We start from the raw sequence: 24,419 nt of genomic DNA, 5'->3' as shown, positions 1-24,419 counted from the left end.
GTGTGCTTCGGGTCATTGTCATGTTGAAAGACCCAGCCACAGCCCATTTTCAATGCTCTGACTAAGGGAAAGAGCTTGTTCACCAAAATCTCACAATACATGGTGGTGGTCATCCTCTCCTTAATACAGTGCAGTCATCCTGTCCCATGTGCAGAAAAACACCCCCAAAGCATGATGCTACCACTCCCATGCTTCACGGTAGGGATGCTGTTCTTGGGATGGAACTCATCATTCGTCTTCCTCCAAACACGGTTAGTGGAATTATAACCAAAAGTTCCAATTTGGTCTCTTATGACCACAAAACTTTCTATCATGACTCCATGATTTCTGGATTTTTCTTTTTAGATTATCTCTCTCACAGTGGACATGCACCTATGACAATTTCAGACCTCTCCATGATTTCTAAGTGGGAGAACTTGCAATACAACTGGGGTGTTCAAATACTTATTTTCTTCACTGTAATTGAATTCAAGCAGTGATTCTCAAAGTGTGGTACATGTGTACCACAAATAGGAAGTAGTCAGGCTAACTCTGGTGATTGGTGAAAGAATTTATTGATTGATATGGGCCATTTTTTAAAATCAGTTTTACTGTATGTGAAACACATTTTATTTGATCTTTTTTAGTTATTTTCATTTCAGTGCAGTTTTAATTTGAGTATAATTTGAACATGAGTGGAGAGAATCTAGCGATTATGGACTAACTGACCACCCTTGGTGGAGATTAGCGCTCAAAGTTTAAACTCAGTCGTCATCTTTTATTTCCCTTCACAACTAACAGCAGCCGTGCTGTGGGAGTCCATACTGGAGCAGCAATTGACAAAATAGATGTGTTTGGCACCCACCGGGTCGCTTAATGACCGCCTTTGACAAAAGTGTCCTAAATTATGCAGCTGGTATTTTGCACTCCAATAGACCACTGCACTTTATGACAATGGAAATCAGATTGCGTCTGAAATTACATGGAAAACGCTACGCCGTCGTCTGAAAGAGCAATCTGCGTCGCGCGCATCTCGTTTACTCCTCACAATTATTGTCAACACGTTTTTCTTCACAATTTCCATGTCCGCTCCCTGTTACGTCTTGCGAATACAGGAGCTAACAAGACAGGTGAGCCACGGAAGGCAAACGAAAGCTGCAATACTTATAAATGTTAAGTGTTCACCTTATCAATTAAGCCAAGGCAAGAGAAGTGTCCAGCATACGGAATCACCATTGACCTTCAGTCTCATTACTCTCTTTCTTCATCACTTTTAAACATAAAAGGTTACTCGCTGGCTAATGAGCAGGATTAAAGCAGGCCCCTGCACACATGCGATAGAAAGCGGGAAACAGTACAAATGACCGAGGGTGTTTTTTTTTTTTTTTAATCCGCTGGTGAAGTGTTTCACCTTGGCTGAGACTTGGAAGGGCAACCTGATTGAAAAGCTTTCCGGCTGTGGCATCTGCCATCCTCCCCGCTGCTCTGTCACCACTTTGATTCATGCGCAACCTGACCACAGGCAGGAGGTGAGCCACTCTACCTCGCAGTGGGAGGGAGGTAGACTTCACAGCAGAAGAATATAGAAAAAGGAGAGGAGCGAATGGAAGGGACAAGGGGCAGTGTTCATAAATAACCTGCTGGATTTGAAGTACCCCCTCTTTGGTTGTTCCTCGTGATGTTGGGTGTAGCATCCCATGTTTGCGAGGGATGGAATGTTACTCAGATGTCAGCGCGCTGGGTTTTTTTTTCGTTCTCTTTCATCTATCTAGACTTTTTTTCCAACTCCAAACCGACTTAGGCGTCCTTAGATGGAAGCCTCCTTCTGGAAAATGCTGGTCTCAAATTGCTTCGACATGTTTCCACAAAGGAGGCACGGTGGATCCGCTGGTAAAGCGTTGGCCTCACAGTTCCAAGGTCCCAGGTTCAATCCCGGACCCACCTGTGTGGAGTTTGCATGTTCTCCCCGTGCCTGTGTAGGTTTTCTCCGGGCACTCCGGTTTCCTCCCACATCCCAAAAATATGCAACATTAATTGGACACTCTAAATTGCCCCTAGGTGTGATTGTGAGTGCGACTGTTTGTCTCCATTTGCCCTGCGATTGGCTGGCAACCAGTTCAGGGTGAACCCCGCCTCCTGCCCGTTAACAGCTGGGATAGGCTCCAGCACTCTGTGATCGTGAGGATGAGCAGCAAATGAAATAGATGTATGGATGGATGTTTCCACAAAAGGACCTGTAATGAAAGAAATCATGTTAAAATGTATTTTATATTGAAATGTGTATATTCTTATTGCTAGTAGTGTGTGTAGTCTGCCCTTTGCCTGAAGTCAGCTGGGAAAGGCTCCAGTTCCCCGCAACCCTGAACAGGACGAGCGATAAAGAAAATGGAGGGACGGGGATGATTTGCGTTGCAGTATTGCAGAAATAACAAGTTTATTATTGGTAAATCCTCTTCTCCGTCAGTCTGCGTCACGTCTCCAGACGTCTGCGCCATCTAATTTCCCCCAGAATAATTCAATATCATACCAATAGATTTATTACGCCAATAATTTGCAGCGGTTCAGAAATTCACTGCGTCATACTGAGATGTTTTTCTAGTGTTTTGAACTCGTCATTGAGCTAAATAAGGTCACCAGAAATATCTCTCGGGTGATGCAGCTGTACAATGTCATATAAATAACAAGAATATTAATAAATGAATTCCTCTCCGTCTATATAAATCAAAGCTAGGTTTTTATTCTTTTCATCCTTGTAAAGACCGAATTTACGATGTTGCTCTAGCGTTGCATCTGTTTGCATTTTGCACTCAGACTGATGGGGAAAGTAAAAGAAAGAGTCTCATGTCGCCATGATCAAGTCACCAGTGATTATCACCACCTCATTATGTATTGACGAAGGGTACCCGCTCCCATTGTCTGCTGGCACTCCAGCCCAGAGCAGTAACAATGCTCCGGGTGTCTTTGTTCACTCTCACAGCTGCACAGAGTACTCTTTTATTTTATTTTATTTTTTTTTTGCTTGTGTGCCTCTGCTAAATTATGAAAACCAGGTCCAGCCCGTCTTCACACAAATTTACGCTGCCCGCTGTGCCCAGCCATGATAATAGAGCTGGGTGTGTCCACGCTTGCCTGGCTTGTTTTTCCCCTGTAATCTCAGTTTATTTGGATCTCGTGATTTTGATTGATGCAGGGCTTGGCGGTAAGTCTCCTGTTTGTTATCCTGTGCGTAAACAGATCGACACAGGTCACAAGAACGGGACCTCGGCAACTACAGGATTCTTTATACAAAAAATTAAGCAGATCCCACGAGGGCATCTTAGTGAAATGTAGTTTTGTTTGCAGTGGGTAAGATAGTTGGTGGGTAGGAAGTTAAGCCCGAGACCCCAAAGTCCCCAGGGTCATTTTAGGTAACAGTGTTTTCACACACAGGCTTCAACGCATCATGGTTGTCCACCACTCAACGTTGGCGTGATTCGGCCACAGGACAAGAAGGCAGTGATTGATGGTGCGCTTGCCTGCTGCGCTCTGATTGAGTTCCCGCCACTCACAATCTCTTGCTTTGTTTGCTCTTTGCTTGATCTCTCCTCACTTAAGTGGCTCTTTCTTTTTCACTGCCGCCACTCTTTTATTTTTTTCCAAAGCTTTATGTCTTTTGTTGGACAGCAGTAATTCTGAGGACTGGAAATTAAAGCATCTGAGAAACATTTTACTGCATTGTCCCCGTAGCTGGCTGAGAAGCTTTATCATACCCATCCATGCAAACCAAAAAGAAATAATGGGCAATTTATCTGCTACACTAAATTTCTCTGAATACGTTTTCCCCTTCCTTTTCAGTTAAGAACCAGGAATATCCTGTTCCTGCATCAAGGTTATTTTATACTTTAAAGCCGTGTGTAGATCCTGACAGGGAACGCTGTGTTTACAGAGGAGAATTCCAAACAACACATTTTCTTGGGTTCTGACCACAATCTACATCACTTGAGGCCAAGTGGGTGTATGTCCGGAGACGTGACCCGGTCACAGAGCAACATGCCCAGACCGATCTTTGACACACACACCTTCTTTCTTTTTTGGTATGTAGCTGCATCCTGGAAGAAGATGAGCTATCTTTGACCCCACACACTTGACGACTTTTGGTAATGGAAATATGGTTAAATTGAACTGTTTTCAAATGAGGACAAGGGTTTAATTGCAACACCAAATTAGATTCAAAAGTTGGCAGCATGAAGGTCCTCGTGTTAGACTGCAATTGCGATCTTTATTTATTTTGTCATATGTTCTTCCTTCTCTATATATTCCTTCACTATGTCTCACCATCTCACTTAGTCGGTTTCCTTTTAACTGACCCAAACCCACCCACAACCCATCTCTTTTTCTCCTTCCTGCCCATTGTGACAGTCGCGAGCAATTTCCACAGGACCCAACCGCCTTTACCTCGGACTGACCTCAGTTTCAACTCGCCTCCTCCCATTTCTCGCCTCCTCCTCTCGCATCTCCTGCCCACTTTGAATGTCCTACACTCTTTGCAGCTCATTACCGTACAGCGTCGCTCGCTTTTACAACTCAGAGAGTCTCAGATGGATAATCAGATGCGCATATCTGTTGCTTTATCACATCTTCTGTGATTTCTTTTACGGTGTAGCTTACTGCGTTCAAATAAATTGAGGTATATCTCTGATTCTCTTATGAAGCGCGCACACCCTAATGTACTCTATATCCTACATCCCGAGCGACATTGCCACATTTGTTTGATTTGTACCATAATCCTGCATCGTTCCTCATGCAAATTCTCCAATTAAAATGTGATCACCATACGAGTGTAAATAAGCTTAATGCTTTCAAATCATGCAGCGCTTGGTGATGTTTACTCAAGAGTGCATTTAGTTCCTTTCTGCCTGATCATGTGTACTGGTACATTTGTCATCATCAGTGAATGAGTACATGGAATCATTGCCATCTGCACCCTCCACATGATGGACATGTGTCGTTGCTAATGGGAGTCAGGCCTGGTACATGCAAGGATTTTTCAAATTTCAAAAGATTATGTATGACAGACCATGAAAACAAAAATATAAAAACAGGCATTTAACGCTTTGTACCCTGTGTGTTATGTGCTATGATAATCTCACCACAGACCACTGCACACATAAAGATACTTTTATGCTACCGATTTCGAAACAACTCTTCTGAGGGAGAACTCTCATGTCAACACACGTGATCATGCAGACACGTCCAGGTATGCAGTAATATGTGCCGAGTGTTTCCGAGGGGAGCGGAGGTAGCACCGTTGTAAAATGCCAATGCTGTCAGAAAAGGCATGGTTTGGAAAATACTTCTCGCCAGCTCTGGAACTAACTTTTAAACAAAATACTTATTGTGCAGCACACTTTTTGTTTTTTTTACTTATGTCCACTTCCTTGTTCAACAGTCTTTGGCTACATTCCCTTTCACATCACAGTTGGGTCAATAAATTGAGAGAAGTTGGCCTTCCCCACACACATGAAGATTTTTTGGCTGTATAATATTTAACATTTAATGTTCAAGATTGTATGCCCCACCTGTTTTGGCCCCTTTTAGGGTAAAGGATATTCCAACTGGTCTTTCAGCCTGGAACAAGTTACAAAAAGACCTCAAATTGTCAGACTGAGTTATACTAGGAGAAATAAAATGTACTATATTCTGAAAGAGTATGAAAGCAGCTCTTTTAGATGGTGCTATTGTGTCTGACAACCTGGTTAGAATCTGAACATGTGAATTTTTTTTTTTTTCCTGTCAGAATGTGTTGTAATTCCGTTTTTTGGCTGACTTACTTGGCCAGGTCGCTCTTGTCTTGTTTTGATTTAACCTCATTGACACCCACCTGGTTGAAATAAAGGATTTGATTTCAACGTTTGATCTTTAAAATACTCTCATAAAACGTGAGCTGGTCTGGTGTTGGGCGTCCTCGATCGAGAGGAGACAAGACTGTGACAACCACGGCCTGCTGTCTTTGTCTATTCCAGCCCTTCTGTGCCGTGATGAACAAATCCGGTTTAACACAGACATACAGTATATATTAGCCTCGCTGTGCCTTTTCGCGGCCTTCTTGCACTGTTATTTTTACCCTTGACCTCTCATGGCTGCCCCAATGGCGGATCATGTGGGTCACGTCACCGACCCCTGTGGAGGACTCTCTCTTTATTCACCTCTGCCTGCTCCTCTCTCCTTTGCAATCAGAGATCCTTTCAAATGTCAAGGTGGGACAAATGGGAGCTATTCCCGCCAGTAATGGCCCACAGAGATGAGGAGCTACTCTCTCTCTTTCTCTTTTTCTTTTGCTCGCTCTTTGAGCAAACACATCATCAACCTTTCAGCTCTCCATCTTCTCTGCTCCCTTATTATTTTAATGCCCCGCTCCTCTTTGTCCACACAGATATCCAAGAACATCTCTGAAATTCTTGTCATTACAAATTACAAACACAGTCACAAGCTCATGAATTTGATTTTTCTTTCTGATATATCCAAAAGAGACACTTCATTTGCAAAAGTATGCTCTCAGGTTGTGATTTAATTATCCACCGAGCTAAGAGATTTATTTAACAAAGCACACTATAAACAGCAACAGTATTAAACTTGTACATTTGAAATTAGCATTTTTGCACATAAAACGGTGTTAAATTCAATTTTGTGATAGTAGACAACAAAACATGTATACTTTCAAATACAATTATAAACATACCCGTTGTACACTGTACCTTACAAGAGCATGTAATAATGCTGTTTTAGTCTGTGAGAATGCGATAGAATTGCAAGCTTCCACCAACCACATTCATACTCAGTATAAAATAAAAAAAGGGCCACAAGGCAAGCTAACATTCTATGTCAATGAGGCCTCGTATATCTAAATGAGGAATTATTCTGTGCATTGTATTCCAAGGTGATAAATGTAATAATGGATTCTAAATGGCCAGATTCATTATTGTGATTGTTGTTGTCTACAGATCACATGACAACATAATTACGAAAGCTAATAGATGGATGTTGGCTGCGTCCATCAGTGGTAATGATAATTGCTGTTTAGGAATATGCTTAAGCCACAAACCCAGAAACACCATTGGCAGCTAAAAATGTTTCCCAAGTGAGTGTGGCCATATTGGCGGTGTTAAAGCCAATGAGAGCCGCTTTGTTGGGTGCAGCTGGGCTTCTGAGGGCAGAGAATTTTCCGCTTTCTTATCTTTCCAACTAACCCCGTGGCAATGGAGTGGTGAGCGATGTCATCATGGCCTTTTTCCCGTACTGACAATGCAGGACTCCTGAAAACACATCAGCTCTGATTGACGGATGTTTTATCCTGCTGTGTGACTTTCCACATCCAGATACTTCAACATTGATTTTTTTTTTTTTTTTTGGGGGGGGGCAGCTTTAAGTGTGGGCGCGCAGCAATGGTTTCCCTTTAATGGGCAAAGAATCATAAGTACGGCACACGCTTTACTGTGTCATCCTAGTACCTTGTGATTTCTCAGAACCAATCCGTCACAAAGATGGTATTAATAAAAATCTTAGCATTGAAAGAAGAGTGTTATAATGCTAGATAATTATTACCAATGTAGTTGTTTTTTGTTCTACCTTCAAAACCAAGATTAAATAAGTTGCAGTGTATTTTTTTAAAGACTGTTCTATCAAAACTGTGCAAAATGTCAACATTGATATTGATCATTCTTCAGAACTTGTCAGGCATATTGCTAATATAGAATCAAAGTGAGTCATTGAAGCAACAAAATAACAAAACACAAAATTTGAGTCACACTCCTAACCAAAGAGAATAATGTTAAAGTAAATGAATAAAGTAAGTTAAAGTATACCTGTATTTTGATATGATCCTTTATTTGGATCTCATTAAGTGTGCCCAATGTTGTCTGCTAAAGAGTATATTTTCTCCTAGGGGACTTTATATTCCAGCTCAAGGAAATCGTGTAGAGCTCAGTTTTCGAGTGAAGGGTAATGAATGTCATATGCGAAGCAGATTTACAGGGAAGGGAAACTTAGGAAGAAAGACCATTTTATTTGAGCCAGGATCAAAACATGGAAAAAACACCTCAGCGATCATCTTGTACAACTGCTAATAATGTTGTGCCTGTGCCCCCAGTGACAGTTTGTAAGCAGGTGGGGGCCCAACTTTCCTGACAGCTGACAAAAAGCTAATTTTCCTCTTTAAGTCCTCTGGGGCCTCCTAGACCTGCAAATCACTTGTTGAGGTTCAGTCCCTCCAGTGTTACCCTCAGATGTTTGAACATGTTGTAGGTGACATGTTTTCATACAACAGCCGTCATAGCTGCAGAAAGAGAAATGTCAGAGACAGAACATTTGTCCTTGTTTGCAGCTGAGATCTTATTTGGGGGTTTCCACCGCGTGCTCAAGAATTTTGAGGCTGGAGCATTTCATTTGAGGAAAAATGTTGCCAGTTGTAGGAGGCTTCCACATAAAAAGCACATCAAGTAAACATTTATAGCCGGCAGACAGACTATTTCCATGGGAAAACTGCAGGCAATATAAATTTTAGATTGTCAGGCTGAGGGTTTCTTGCCTTCTTTTTGGCTTTGCAAGAAGCTACTAATGTTCTTGTCCAATGCTAGCCAATTGCTTTCTCTCTGTGCCTGGAGAAAGACGGTAGGCTAATACATTTGAGTCGGTGAAGCGAAGGTTGTACAGAATTACTTTCACCCCCTTTCCCCTCCGAACACCCCCTCTTTTTTCATTTTAATTTCCCCACTGGATTGACAAACCATTTTCACTATTAGCACTGTGTGTGTGCGTGTGTGTGCGTGTGTGCACTTGTGGAGCTACAGAGCGGACAAGACAAATAAATTGGTGCAATGTTCACCTTAATTATATTGTCATGAAGCATAAGAACAACATCCACCGTAGTGATATAAAGGTACGTGACACCACAGATGCCCCGATAGACACAATATAACTTTAACTTTACAGGTTAGGGCATGAATGACAAGCTAACCCTGAAACTGAAGGGCCATTTGGGACTTTAAAACCAGCCTGTGTTTCCTTTATGATTATAGATAAGAGACTGATACATGACCTCTGTCATTTCTAAAGACTGTCGAGTTTTGAAATAAATCCTCACAGGTGTAAACGGCAGTAGAAAAGACAGGAGAAGCTTTTCAGAGGCGTTAAACTGCCCCACCAAGCAATTTTGCTATAATGTCTTCCAGATGATAAGAGTCTAAATGGATTTGCATTAGCACAGAGAGTGTCGAGTCATTGATGCAGAACTACTGGAGGTCTCTCTGACAAGCCACTCATCAAGGCCAAATAAAGACATTTTTGTCGTCTCTTTTTGGCACTGGATGCACACGGTGCAGCAAGTACCACTACTGCTACTACTACTACAAAAATGTATTACTTTTCTTTCCCAATTGTGTCACCTTTCCAAGCACCACCTGAGCTGAGGATGACGCAGGATGTGGTAATTAAAAATGTAATAAGCATCTTTTCCTAGAGGTATGAAGAGCTAATTTAAATGATGAAAAAGGAGAGTTTGCAATCAGGCTATATAAAAAAAACGTTATCATTATCAGAAACTAGCACATGGCATAAAAATACCATGCAATAAAAATTAACATTAATCCTTGCTCAATTTCTTGGCAGATAGCTGCAGAGAAAGAAAAATGGCTGAAAGTTATAAATCAAAGCGATTTGGTGCTTTGACGGGAAAGTACATTTGCGCGAGTAGATAGTCAGCAAATGCAAAATAGTAAACCTTAAATGAACTTCTAACACCTGCATCCGAGAAAGTAACAGACATCATTAACCCAAAAGGATTCCTTTAGTTCAGAGAGGCCTTTGAAGGAAAACTCCCAGACCATTAAACCACAGTGCAGGGAGAATAACATTGTAAACATCATTTGAACCTAGTAATCTATTTATTGCCTTGCAATTGATAAAGAGGTCGAAACAAACTAGTTCTTGTTAAAGTTGCACAAGTAAAGTAGTTCCCACAGCTGGAGGAAAACAAAGAGCATGCAGACGTTTTAAGGAAGGAAACAGGAAAAAAAAGAATAAAACTACTCAAAATGCCTTAGCGCAATTGACAAACTGAAATAGCTCTCCTGTTCTGTCAGTTTTAAGTCACCCCAAGAGTGTAGCAATAAGAGGAGAACACGTGGGAGAGTTATATGCATCTTGCAAAGTTGACTTTGGCTCGCTTTTAGTTTTCCTCACTGGACAAAAATTCAAGCATGCCATACAAATGGCAGACTGTAGTTTCTCTAAATAGCTACCATCTAACTCCGTCATGTCTTATATCGGGACTTTATAATTAGAATGGAACCCGAAACCCGTGCACATCGTCACCAAATCACTAACTAAATTTTGGACTCTTCAGTGTTCCATCTGTAAGGCAGTTCCATGGAAAAGGCGACAACAATGGATGCATGTGAATCCAAGTCTTAAGGAAATTATCCTACCCAGAGCTAACAGAAAATGTTATTGATCGATCTATTTATTTATATATTAATTTATTTGTTTGTTTGTTTGTTTGTTTTTTAAGCAATCCTTCTCGGGTGAATTTGGAATCACCAAAAAGGCAATGCTTTGAGAATACCTTGGAATTCAAACCAAAACTAGGAAAACCAGTCCATGTGCACAAAAGTAGTATATTTGATAAGTATATGCAAATAGCTTGTATGTCTGCACACTAGCCATTCAGTATGCCGACACAACCTCAAATTTAAATACCCACACTCCTACAAACCTCTTCCATGCTCTTATACTTTCTATCCACGTAAACACCTTTTAAATGCTTTCTTTTGTATTAATATTGGTTTAAGTGCCTTTTAGAGCAGTCATATCATGACAATAAAGTCATTTGATTGATTTAATTTAAACACACAGTAATACACAGCTGTACTCACCCACGTTGTTACAGTATTATTATTACTCCTTGTGTTTTAATGATTTTTTTTTTCAGTTTTATGGTTTTAGGTTATCCAGGGTTTATTTTACCACACAGAAACATAACATCATACACTCAAAATCCCACAATATGGCAAATTATGTGCAGCAATTAATATGGGGGAAAAAATCAGCAATGCACTGAATCTGCAGTAGGTGAACCGCAATATGACAACAGAACACTATGTATGATTAGCTGTCCAGCCAGAATTATTGCAGTAGTGGTTAAGTTAATTGTAAAGATGCATTCCAGATATTGAATACAATGTTCTCTGACATGAGGGAATGAAAGTGCAAAGTGTTCATGAGTTACGCCTCCACAATAATGAATTGATTCTTGTTTGTAGCATTGTAAAGCTGCAAGTCTTCATGCATAGAGCTTTTGAATATTTTAAATTTAAATGACTAAATAAGGTCAAATGTTACCTCGGTCTCATTATGATGTGGTGCCATTCTTCATGACTGAAATAAAAAAAACATGCCATCCATCGATCCATCTTCTATATCGCTTATCTTCACTACACCCTATCCCAGCTGACTATTAAATTCCTATTTCTCTGCCAAGAATACTAAGAGGCATGCATATATTAACGTGAGGCTGTTTGGACCACCCTCGATGAGCTCAGCCTATGCATTATACTGTGTGAATCTTTTTGCATCATGTCTCCTTTTCCCAGAGTCCTAGTTCAAAGCTTATCTGCTTCTAAATCAAGTTTGGACTCAATTAGTCTGCTGTTTTCCCCTCAGGTGTTGGAGATCTCCAGTTTTAGCGTGTGTGTGTTTAATAGATTTTACACCTGCTCTTCAGGTTCAGTGCACATGTAAGGCAATACATCAGCAGTGTCTGTGCGGTGTATAGCATGTAATGCAGTTATATTGCAGTATGATAATATAGACACCTCCCCAGCTTCATGAGTGTGTGTTTGCGACAAATTATCCAGTGTGTAAAGTAAATGATAGTGACACTGATTGTCTTGTACTTCACTCAGGTATGACTATGTGGAGGTGCGAGACGGCATGGACGAGAGTGGTCAGCTTGTTGGCAAGTACTGTGGCAAGATCGCCCCCTCTCCTGTGGTCTCCTCCGGAAACCAGCTCTTCATCAAGTTTGTCTCAGACTACGAGACCCACGGAGCAGGTTTCTCCATACGATACGAGATCTTCAAGACAGGTTCGAAGCACCACAGCAAAGCATTATTTTGAAAAGCACTATTGCAAATTTTTCATCATTTGAGCAGATTTTTTTTTATTCATGAGTGAGGTTGTTAAGGCTTACTTTTTATTCCGCTAAGATTATTAGCATCACTGTAGCATTTATAAAGCCTTTATAATATCATGCTATGTTGTGGTGTAGCAAGGCAAGAAAGCATCAAAATTATGTTGGAAATATGGCAAGCATTGTGCAGCATTCCAGACCCATATGTTCCACCATTGTTGCCCCATTTATGTGACAAGAAATATTATAGAAGGAGCAAGCTAGATTTCAGTATTTATCTATATATTCAATTTCAGTACGACCTCAATCACTTCAATTAGTTTTGGACTGGAAGGCGGCCTCCACCCTACAGTGGTCGGCAGGCAGTTGCAGGGCGGTTGTGAATGAGGCATTAAGCGGGAATCGATCCTATGCCAGATCCACCAAAGTCAGATGTCATTACCAGTGGCCTTATTTTGGGACACAAAGTTTAGAGAGAAAAAAATGCACTTATATAGGGACACAATCTGATCTTTTCTGACAAAGAATGATAAATAGATATCAGATAGTCAATACAAAATTGTGAGAATGCCCTGCTGCTGCTCTATTTTCAAGAGGGAGGGAGCTTATAATACATACGTACGTGAAAGTGACGATCAGGCAGACTCCACTTTCATTAATTAACCTTAGCAAAAGTCTCTGGGAGAACCCCCAGTGACCTCCAAGACATGATGAACACTCCACAAGGTCCCCTTCTTCATTTTAATCTTGCCGTATATGTGTGTGTGCGTGTAGCTCGGAAAGTCACCACCACAGCAACGCAGCTGTTGGAGTGCGTGTCCATTTACAAGATCAAAGTGACACTCCACCCTACCACATAGAAGCTCATCCTCGCACACCCTGCCTGATCCCCCTTGATAGACCAGTTAAATCCACGACATTCTTCCTTTGATTAGCCTGGTATTTTCCAGTCCCATTTATTATCATAGATTTGAATTTGCAATGTGTAAAGGGCCTGGCGGTGAAAGCAATGCAACGACAGAGCACATACTAAGAGAACTGAGGACATACAAGGACCATTAATGAGACTGTACAGTTCAAGCTAGAACAACAATGTCATGGGGATATTGTGCGTATGTACTTTTTGAAGATAAGGTAACACTTTAAATCAATCAGATAAAAGATGTGGTCTATATACATCTATATATAAACACATTCTCTCATGCTCCCATGCCACTGTTAAAAATAAAGCACACAAAAGAAAAAATATTTTGACTTTACAAATGAAATCAAATTGATTGTATTGTTTTTCTTGTGAAATCATAATCAAGATTGCTGTTGCCCAGCCGAGCTTACTGCAAGCTATTGTACAATCAACATCTTAATATGTCAGTCAATCCCAGGAAGTAGCACAAACATTACCACCTGCTAACTTGCTATCACCATGCGTATTATGCAATGCAAACATTAATCCATATAAAAAAGATGGAAAAATAGCACCAACTATTGGATCTGTTGGGACACTGCCCCCCGCCCCTCGATATTTTGAGTTTCAAGAAGGAACTGTTATTTCTCAGTAGACCAAAACCCTCATTATGCTATGAATAGACCTCATGTTTTGACTACTGCAGTGCAGGGAGCCAAGTATGAGGCCCCGAGATCAATTAAGAGTGTGGTCTCTTTGACGGAGACAGACAGCCTAGCAGAGCGAAGGGTACAAAGCTAGCTGATTAGCACATCTTATCAACAAGCAGGGTATTAGCTGGGAAAACATTGTGTTGGCAAACACGTGTAACGTTAATGATGATGCACAGATGATCTGTTCATGAAGGAATTGCCAACCCTTGCGTGCCAACAAAGTCGTACACAAAGAATGCAGGCGGTTTATTACTATGATTAAAGACTCAGGGATCCCGAGATGTCAAGCTGCGGGAATGGCACCGCCTTTTGTCACGGGTTAAACACAACCAAAGGTCACTGTCACATTGAGGCTAAACATACCCTCAACCCAAAATTATGCAAAAACACTTTGTTGAGGATCACATACCAGCTGAATACAGACAGAACGCTTTATTTACATGTGCTGGTGTACCGCCTTAATCTATATACCTCAACTATACTAACATTGATACTCCTGGCCTTCGTCACTGCAGGGCTGTGAAGTGTCTAATTGGAAGAAAGCAGGTTGTTTTGCAGCACTCTGGTTCTTTCCTCATCTGGCGCTCACCCAGTCCGATCCCATCCAACCATCTTAATTAGCATGGGCTATTTAGTTTATAGCTTGCAAATTGGCAGCCACACTCCAGAGGAAGTGCCGCACGGTGCAGAAAGTTGAATAATCTTACTCACGCACAAACAAAAATTAAGGTTTGGAGATTATATTGTGTTTCCTGATGCAATCTAAGTAATCCTCTCGCAAGCAATTAAGAGCACAGATAATAGCAGGACCCGAGAGCTGCTTTTTATTAGTTTTATTGACAAAATACCTGCATGTATAGTTCAGTTTAGTTGGACCTTCCCCACAACAACGTGTTTATGCCTACATCCACGTTGAAAAATATACAGGCTTGATTTTCTCGTTTTTTTTTTTTTTATCTTATTCTTACACTCATGATGGTTAAAACATTTTAGAATTTAACTTAAAACATTCAGCATTGTTTTGGTACTCTATGTTTTAGAAAACAACACTCTAAGTAAAACATAAATAGTCTGCTGAGTGGAAACTCTCAGTTAAGCAAAAATGATGTCTTACATGATTTATGCGCAGCAATAATCATGTTCCTTCTATAGAAGACAGCCTTTCTTCTTTGAGATAAAATCTTGAATCTGCAAGTGTTTCTTAAATGTTAGCATGCTGTCTCGACATATGTTTTCCTTTTAACAGCTTGGCAGTTTGCATAAAGCCACATCAAGGCTGGCTGCGGGCCCATTCAAGTGGGCGAGGTGGCTTCAATAGACCACCCCCCCGCGTACCACATTCAAGCTCAAGCTCATCATTATTACTATTACTCAGAAGCATGACTAAGTCTGAAGGGGAACTGTCTGACATGACGACAATCTTTGAACAGAAAAATAGCCTTTATTTCAAATGGCCGCTTTATTACAAAGTGCTATTACTTGCACGCACCTGTAATAACACACGCAAGGTGTGTGCATGTGAGTGTGTCGGGTGGGGCTCATAGGGGGCAAATATAGCTAATGTTCCTTTCATGGACGACACGCCCAAGTGCCACAGGTCACATCTGGCACAGAGACATGCTGTCATCAGACGCACACAAAGAGACGCTTGCCTCATGGAACCCTAAGACTATGTTCGAGTGGAACCTGAGGGAGACTGCTGCCCTTTACCTCAAAACCCCTCCCCACCGTGTCATCCTTTTTTTTATTGGACCAGGCGGGGGTGACGTCACAGCCTCAGCAAGACATTTTAAGGCACTTTAAATGCTGTGTCATAATCTAAATATGTTCGAGTGTGTGTGTGTCACCTTGTGCTTATGGGTTTATTCTTCATTAGAGATTTAATCACGGTTACTGTGGTAGGGTGATGGAGGGTCCCTACAAAATGATAAAAGGGAAAGCATTCCGGGCGGTCAGGGAGTCGGCCAATGATCAGCCAGAGAACAAACAGCATGGAAATAAGTTTTCATTTACTTCGCAGCGCAGGAACATCGTTCCCTCCTATGTCTCCAGATGCTCATAACTAGTTACCAAGTAGATTGAGTGATGAACAATTGGGGTAAAAATAGACAGGAGCCCCTTTTCCACTGTCTCCACCGTCTGACGATACGCCTTGTAGCTCTGTGTAAACTAAACACAGACGTAAAAAGGCATTGTGGAATGTTACACAGTACAAATAAACCTGTGTTCTTTGTCTGGAAATGGAACATCTTGAATGGTGGGATTACGTCTTCATTCCAGAACAATGGATTGATACACTAGGCCATTTAAAACTAAGAGCCTTATTTGATAATGTTGAAATGTACTCACATGCCTTCATGTGATTGCTCCCAACCAATCAGTGAATGAAGTAAAGGATGATAATAAATTGGAATGAAATTTCATGTAACCTCTCACTACACTAAGACTGTATAACACTGTATTACACAACAAATACGCATCCCAAATTCTGTTAGAAGAAGTCGGGTCTGTTATCTCCAGCAGAATGGAAGATCTGTTTCCGTTTTTTGCCGGAACAATTTTACAGTGTCACAGTGGAGTTAGTCAATAAATATTGGACCAAATCTCAAAGTCTTGTAGGGACTTGAATCTGACATCCATCAAATAGCATTTGAAAAGCATGTTTTGGCCTTTTTTGTTAAACAAATTCCAATCACTCAACCAGTGAGCCAGAGTGACATTTGTGTACTCCCCTAGCCAGCACAAGAAGGCTTAATACAATGGGGAACTCAAAGAATTCATTACTGCTAGTAATAAATATTGTAAACCCCTGGTTGGAGGTTGTCACTCACCATTACTTCTTTTCTTCCCATTTCCTGTCTTAAAATCAATTTTGTTTTAAAACAGTATTTGGACTACAGTGACTACACTGTGTGCTTCATCTCTTATGTGGTGACACATCTTGGTGTGCGCGTTGCTCCGCGATGAGCTTTTCCTGAGTCAGTCCTCACAAATTCACTTTCTGTTTCTTATTTTGACCCCGTGGGTAAATTCCAGTTGGAGAGAAAAAAAAAATCTTGGGTGATAAAACAGCCAGACGCTGAGTCAGTTGGGAGCGTGTTCTTGGCTGTCAACAGGATATACATTTCCTGTGATGCTGGTTGTCATCACGACTCCGTCTACACACACTCTATGGACTGATGTGTCGCAGGAAAGAGTTACTGTGATATCCAGCAACAAGCACAAAACTTCCATGGTGGAATCTTTGTGCTCTCTTTCTCCTGGGAAATATTAAGACTGTTAAGCACACAAAGAAAAACGCACAAAAGTATGAGTCATAACGATTAAAGTAGCTGGGAGGATCCATCTTTTTTAATGTTGCTCCAGGACTCCCCCTGTGGTGTCATTTACTACAGTGAATAATATAAATCGATAGCTTTAAATGGTCTTTTGATAAGCTACAACAAGAAGCAGCCAACCCATATGATAAACTCTTAACAGCTCAACTCTGCGCTTTACAACTCATGTCTAAAAATGAACATTGTTTGGTCACTTAAGGTTAATGCTAGACAAGGGATTTCGAAATGCATTTTTGAACATGCTGGGGTCTCACATATGGAGATGCATTTAGTAAAAGTAATTAAGCACTATTGTGAAGGAAGTAATTACCAGAAGGCCCTGTATGAGAACAAGACACACTTGGACAAGACCTTCTGTGTCTCCCGCCGAACAGAGATAAGGTTCTTGATAGCGGATGGTGAATGGGTTACAGGTAAAATTACACTGTCGAGGGCACAAAGGGAACGTGGCCAACAAGAGGTTTGTTTCTTTCCCTCCTACATTACTGTCACATTTGTCCAGCTAAAGTTAATCACTGCAGCAACTGGTGACCCAATCCTTCTCCTTAAAATAGTCCCATTTTCTGGGCCCAAACTTGTGTAAAAGCTGTGAAATTATTCTCACCCACTGTTTTCAAAAGCCACACTTTCACTGCCGCTCCAAATGTCAACTTTGTAAAATGGTCTTCATCGTGGCTTTCAACTTGAATTAAGACCAAATCGACATGACTCTCCCTTTAATTTGCCTGCGAGTGGACAGTCTGAAGCACGTATGATGGACTGAATTTGTGGCCCAGCAAGATGCCAGAGTGGAAAAAGCAGTTTACCACATTCGCTTCAACTACAACAACTGTACCCTGCTGCTTTTTATTCCACCAAAAAAAAATAATAATAATCCTTCCAGTTATGTTTTTGGTCAACCCTTTATGCACCCTTAATGCAGGCTGTCAGACTAGGGGGAAATTATGTTATCCTGGGCGCATTTCTGCCACTAATAGCTCCAAATGATTGCCCTGTATGACACACGACTGTGCTTGTGTGACGCAGGGTCACTCACCATCTGCATTTGTGCCAGCATAGAGAACGTCTTTTCCTCCTACGTATTTTGTCTCTCCTTCAGAAGTTGCCTGGATGTCACAGATTTGTGAATTATAATCTCACTCTAAAACACGGATAATGGAGGAGCCACATGCAGGCTCAAGTAATGATAGTTAGCACTGTATGATGGGAATAAATATTTTGGCAAAACGTTTATCTCAATGTGAACATTGATGGAGTTTGTCCAATTCATGTTGTGGTTTTGTGTTTGAATAATTCAAGCAAGCTTCTTTGCACCGTGAACCAGTGCTGTAAATTCACTCTTACCCTTCCTTCTGCATTTTTCAAAGTTCACGGTGCCACGATTTGATACGATCATTCTTTCACTATTCCTAGGACGATTAACTAGAACAGCTTGACGGCAGCACATTTCTTTTTAACCTTTATTCAAAATTACAAGAAAAACAATTAACCTTTTTATAGAATAGAAAACATTACCCATTTCTTTGTCTGTGGTTTAACCTACCATTGGGTATGCTGTCCTTTCTTGCAGGTCCTGAATGCTCCAGGAACTTCACCTCTAATAGCGGTATCATAAAATCTCCAGGCTTTCCTGAAAAGTACCCCAACAACTTGGACTGTACATTTATGATATTTGCCCCAAGGATGTCAGAAATTATTTTGGAGTTTGAGAGCTTTGAGCTGGAGCCTGACCAAACGCCTCCGACTGGGGTGTTCTGTCGTTATGACCGTCTGGAGATCTGGGATGGCTTTCCTGGAGGTGAGATTTTCTCTTCACAGCTTCCAGGATTCAGTACAGGTTTTATATTGTATATACAGCATATTGCATATTTCCATATCAATTGCCACATTTTTATACAGAGCGTCTCTCTCTTTTAATTCTATTTTCATTGCCTCTCACAATTGTTGTACTGCGTCCCAATACAGGTTTTGTCTTACGTAAAGATAGTTGGGCAGGACCATGATTTAGGTACCACAAGATCCACATTGTTATCAAATTTCAATAGACCCTTGTTTTTAAAAAGGTCCCCATCGAGTCAAACCCCAAAACAAATCTCTGTGTTATTCAGAAGTCTCAGTTTCCAATCAGTATGACGCACAAACAAGTACCTCTTGTCAGAGCAAAAATTGTACAACACCACCGTAGAGTGTCATAGAATCACACCAACTGAAGTGCTTTTGTATGATAGACAGCTTTGGCTTATAATCAGCTGCTGGAAAAAAAAGTTTGTTTTTGCTGTGGATTCTGAGGTACCTGCTGGACAAATTGTCCATTAGCACAAGGGATGGAAATTTACTAGTCCACGACCAACTACCATTAACACCAGCTCCCAAATCAATGAGAGTGACAAAGGTTTTCCACGCTGACTTTGGCGCCAGCACTGTGGAAAAACCACTGGATCTGCCTTCTGATTTTATAAGGTGTAAAGCAAAAAAGGAAAGCACATGAGAAGGTTTAAATAAAATTTCACCATGCTTGGGACTCATGGAGATAATCGAGGAGGAGCCCATCCCATAGAATGTCAAAAAGATGGTCAAACCATCATGCGTACTCAGCCCATTCTTGGGTTATAAAGATTAATCTAAGCCATCACTGTGGGCCCCCTGAAATCCCTGGGGCCCGGCCTTTGCTTTTTATCCATCAGATAGACAGAAAGCGACGTGTTGGGATGACAGCCGGCTGCAGGCATGTTGTACTGTCACTCGCCACTGATCACAGCATTAGAAATCACGGATAAGCCACAGGTCTCTGCACATCAACATGGGTGTATGGATCATAGCGCTCATGAGGGACAGCGCAAGGTCATTGCGCTTGTGTGCCATCACCGCCCTCTCCCGCTAACACTGCTGTCCATTCTTCTCACTCTGCTTAGTGAAACTGGCACCACATGAGGCTTTCTTGCTTTGCCTTTTACAGTTCCTCTTTTGTGTCTGCCGAGTCTCAACTTGTTGGTCCTTCTCCACAAAATGGACTCGAACATTGCAGTTTCTCGCCTTTAGTGGTGACAACATTAAGAAACACGGTTGGGTGATGAGACAGGTCTCAGGTATTTAGAGCCACCAGGCAGACAATAATCACTGGAAGGTAACCTCACAGTGGGCTGTGGAATGTTGGAATTCTTTTCTCCAAGCTTATTGGAGAATTATAGGGTACTAGTCAAGGGTAGTTAGTGATAGGTGTTGATTGCCATTATTAGAATACCGTCTCTGTGATGAGTCCTGTGCTCTCAGGAGTGACAAAAATTTCTTCATGAATGGGAGCTTTAACTGACGGAAACCAAGACTATTGTCACGATAAAACAGGAAGAAAACTCAAATCAAAATTTTTACTGCCGGTTTTGAAGTTTTACCACCTGTCGGAGGCAGGAAACACCCTGCACATCAGCCCCGGTCTACTGAGGGACTAAAAACAGAAACAAAAACCCAGACAATGAGAAATTACTATTCAAGCATTTTAGCTACTTATTTTCCTGAAAAATATAGTACAATGTGTTTGGGAGTTGTAAGGTTCTCAATAGGTTTGATGGAAGCGTTCTTATGGTCTATTAGGTAAGGCCTGCAGTATATACCTGGCCTTCAGTGCTGTCAAAATACCTTGGGATGTTTTCATTGGGGTCACTGAATCTTTTTTTTTTTTTACATGACTATGGTAAACAAATAAGGCAGTTGAGCTTTGCTTGAATTTTCTCCATGTATTTTCTCCTCTAGTTGGACCATATATTGGGAGGTACTGTGGACAGAACACTCCAGGAAGAATCATCTCTTACACCGGCATCCTGGCACTTACAATCAACACTGACAGTGCCATCGCCAGGGAGGGGTTTTCTGCCAACTTCACAGTCATCGAAAGGACCGTTCCAGAGGGTGAGTTGGCATAAACACACTACAAAATAAAAATGACTAGGATGTCAAGCAAAGAAGAAGCAGGCGTAGCCAAAGAATCTTATTGATGCATTTCCACAAAAAACAACTGCCAAAGGAATATTATGAATCTAACGTAGCAATTGCGGCTGGATCCGTTACTTATAATATAATGTACTCAATTAACAAAAACTAAATGTTGTGAAATAAAAACCTTCTCTTTCTTTATTTGTGGAATGTGTTTTACAAGTCATAAATTACCACACAACAGGTCTAGACGTGACCTAAAACATGGATTCCCCACTCAGTGAACACACACACAGACGCACGCACGCAGTTCTGGTGTTTTAACATCGGCGTCACCAGGCTGGACCTTTTGACCTCATTGTGCAAAAACGATCTGACTAAACATTTCATTAAGAAAGAAAGGCCAGCTCGGAGTCATAAATCTGTCCATAGGCTAAAAGACCACCCTTAATACATGCATGCTCGCACACACACAGACACAAACACACACTTGCACACATACACACACACACATGCACAAACAGTGTGCCTTTGACTAGCATAGGAGATGTATGACATTCAACAAATCTACTGATCATCTCCACAGGATTGTGTCTCACCCTGAGGGGAGACACTCACAGACTACAAACATTTGCAAAGAACGATTAAGGCGTACATGATGATGTCATTCTTTGCTGATTCCCCCCAAAGCTACTTGAGTTGCTCTAATCACGCATCTCTTAGATCTGACTGACTTTTTCAAATTGATATCATGGTAGAATAGCAGGCTTTATTAGCTGATGTGAGGGGCCAAGACAGTCCTCTCTTTCTGTCCATGCTTGGTGACGGCAATGGTTGAATGGAAATAGCTGAAAGTCATTGATGAAGGTGATAAGTTGATGAAAGGCAAGGCTTTTCTTCATCTCTTAACTCCTCACATCACATTTATCACATTCAGTGCCTTCTTGGCTGTAATATGATGCTACGTGATGCTTGACAGCTCACCTGATTAGGTTGCGCCAATGCTTACAAACAAGCACTTCTGTGTTTCTGCTAGTCAATAAGCTACATGACTGTGTGGATGAAATGTCCGTTTGACAAGACCAGACTGAGATTTCAGAGTTCTGACATAAAGTGGAGCATTTTGTTTCTCAGTGTCACAATGAAATCCCAACATGCTTGACTACATATGTGTATGAAAATGTTCTGCGATTTAAACACAAACATGGAATACCCAGTAACTGTATTTGCGCATGGTGACACATGAAGAGTTCTTCTGGCCACTATGGCACCGCCCATAGAGGTGTCAGGACGTCTGACCTCAAGGGGTTAGCATAGTCGATGGCAATCTGACCCAGCAGAATTTGTAACCATGGAGCCTGGCATGTCTGGAAGTGGTTGCCCCGTGTCAACACAAAACAACATAAACCATCTCCTAACGTAGGTGGTGGGTCATTTTGACTGTGATTTACAACGACAAGAAAGAGCCAGTAAAGACATAAACTCTCCCAAGAGACTCAGTCAAGGAAAATAATACCACGTATAGAAAGAGAGATGAGGAAAGCAGATTCAGTTTGAAATGAAAATGTGGCAGGACAGCAATTGAATGTTATTGAAGCATTTTTACTTCTTAATGCAGACAACTTCCAACCTGCATCTATTAAAACCAGGGGACCGTGAAACCAGAAAAGATTTGCTGAAGCATCCCTGATGTCAAGTTGTTTTAAGTACATCAGGACTGAGTGCCTGTTATTTGGCATCATCCTCCCCAGAGATGAGCTTGTGAAACTGGGAGACACTGAAAACATATTCTAGATCTATTGTCTTGCTAGTACGGCGCTCAAACAAAAATCTGCCGCTCTCTTCCCTTTTCATCATTATCTCAGACTTTGACTGCAGTGACCCCTTGGGAATGGAATCAGGCGAGATAACATCTGACCAAATTGTGGCCTCATCCCAATACAACCCCAGCTGGTCCCCCGAGCGTTCCAGGCTCAACTACTATGAAAATGCATGGACCCCTGCACAGGACTCAAACAAGGAGTGGATACAGGTAACCAAAACCATCATTACAAATCCATGCATCCACTTTCTGCACATTATTATTTGTAATACATTAAAGGATGTCTTGATTTTAATATCTTGATGATGTTAACAAACACATTTAAAAATGAAGCAAATGTATTTGACTTTCCAAATTTGCCATGCATGGAAATACGTTGCATGCTCCATGTCCACTCACAGCACAAAATGGCTTCAGTGATATGAGCCAAAGCGCTACCTAGATGCAAATAGGGCATGTTTGAGTTATTATCTGAAGTCCCATCAGGCCTTGTAAATTCCCAGACTGTTTTTCTTTTTCTTCCATTTCTTTCAATACGCTCTGCTTCAATGCTGAAAAGTTTGGCCTCAGTATATTCCTGAGGGGATGAATAATAGAGCCAACCACAAGACAAATATTTACTTGCTGAGAGCCATAAGCAGGCTTTTCCTTTATTATTGCAATGAAAATATTGTCTTGGGATCCCATGGTGCTCCTTCAGACTAATTTAATCAGTGAGAAAATGTGTATGTGTGTCAGTTGGTGTGCGTTCTCCCAAGAATGCATCTTTTTTTTTTTTTGTGCTTTCGGATTTGTGGGTGACTGAGCAGGTGGGGGAGGGGGCCCAGGTTCTTCTTTGGAAGAACACAGCATGAGTCTGAGTGGACCAGGAAGTTAACATACTTCCTCGTATAGGCTCTTATAGGCACAAACGTTGTTAGATTTTGTTCCTCCACATAGACAATAGTGTATGTTGTTTGTTAGTTCTATTGTCATCATTCCCTTTTTAACGTATACTTATTGAAATGCTCAATAACTAATCGGCCAATCACATGGCAGGAAGCAATTTAAGTACATAGCTATAGTAGACATGGGCAATAAAATAATGACTTAGACTCAGTTGCTTTGTTTAGATGAACTGGCATGTGTTCACACAGAACCTAGTTAAGACAAGGAAAGAATAATTTGAAAAAGACAGCGTCCTGGTTTGTTGAAAATGCCAATTTGCCAGCTAAAGTTGAATTTTTCATCTTTAAACGCCATCAAACAATTGATAACAGTGTACAAGTTTCAGAAAATACTCCCTGGAGTCCAAATTTCTACTTCCATTTCCACCATGATCACAAAGATTCTATTTTGTTTGAGCTTAGTTGTGTAATGTTGTGCTCTTTTGGCTCCTTATTTATGAATTGACCACATCCCAACTGTCCATTGTTAGTTAGCATGACAATGAAGAGTTAAGAGAGTTCTGAAGGCAAAATAAGATTGAACTTCTGAATGTGGTGCAGAGAGTATTTGGCTCCGCTTACTCAGCAGCCTTGTGAGCATTGTATCCCAATGTGGCTCTTTTGGAGCGGAGAGACCCCCAGAATGA

The 24,419-nt window shown here is 41.2% G+C and overlaps 1 protein-coding gene across 3 annotated transcripts in view; it reads left to right on the top strand.

Moving 5' to 3' along the window:
• nrp1a (neuropilin 1a) overlaps window positions 1–24,419 on the top strand; it is a 54,660-nt gene that overhangs the window by 7,401 nt on the left and 22,840 nt on the right. For all 3 annotated transcript variants that reach the window (XM_061805305.1, XM_061805307.1, XM_061805306.1), the window contains 4 exons: window positions 11,916–12,097; window positions 18,668–18,895; window positions 20,845–21,000; window positions 22,890–23,056. In XM_061805305.1, coding sequence (XP_061661289.1) covers window positions 11,916–12,097; window positions 18,668–18,895; window positions 20,845–21,000; window positions 22,890–23,056 — 733 coding nt within the window. The remainder of the gene's footprint in view (window positions 1–11,915; window positions 12,098–18,667; window positions 18,896–20,844; window positions 21,001–22,889; window positions 23,057–24,419) is intronic.

This window comes from Syngnathoides biaculeatus, chromosome 19, assembly GCF_019802595.1.
Source record: "Syngnathoides biaculeatus isolate LvHL_M chromosome 19, ASM1980259v1, whole genome shotgun sequence".
Taxonomy (NCBI): Eukaryota; Metazoa; Chordata; class Actinopteri; order Syngnathiformes; family Syngnathidae; genus Syngnathoides; species Syngnathoides biaculeatus.
The sequence above is the reverse complement of the archived record's forward strand: the minus strand, read 5'-3'. Positions and strand labels throughout refer to the sequence as shown.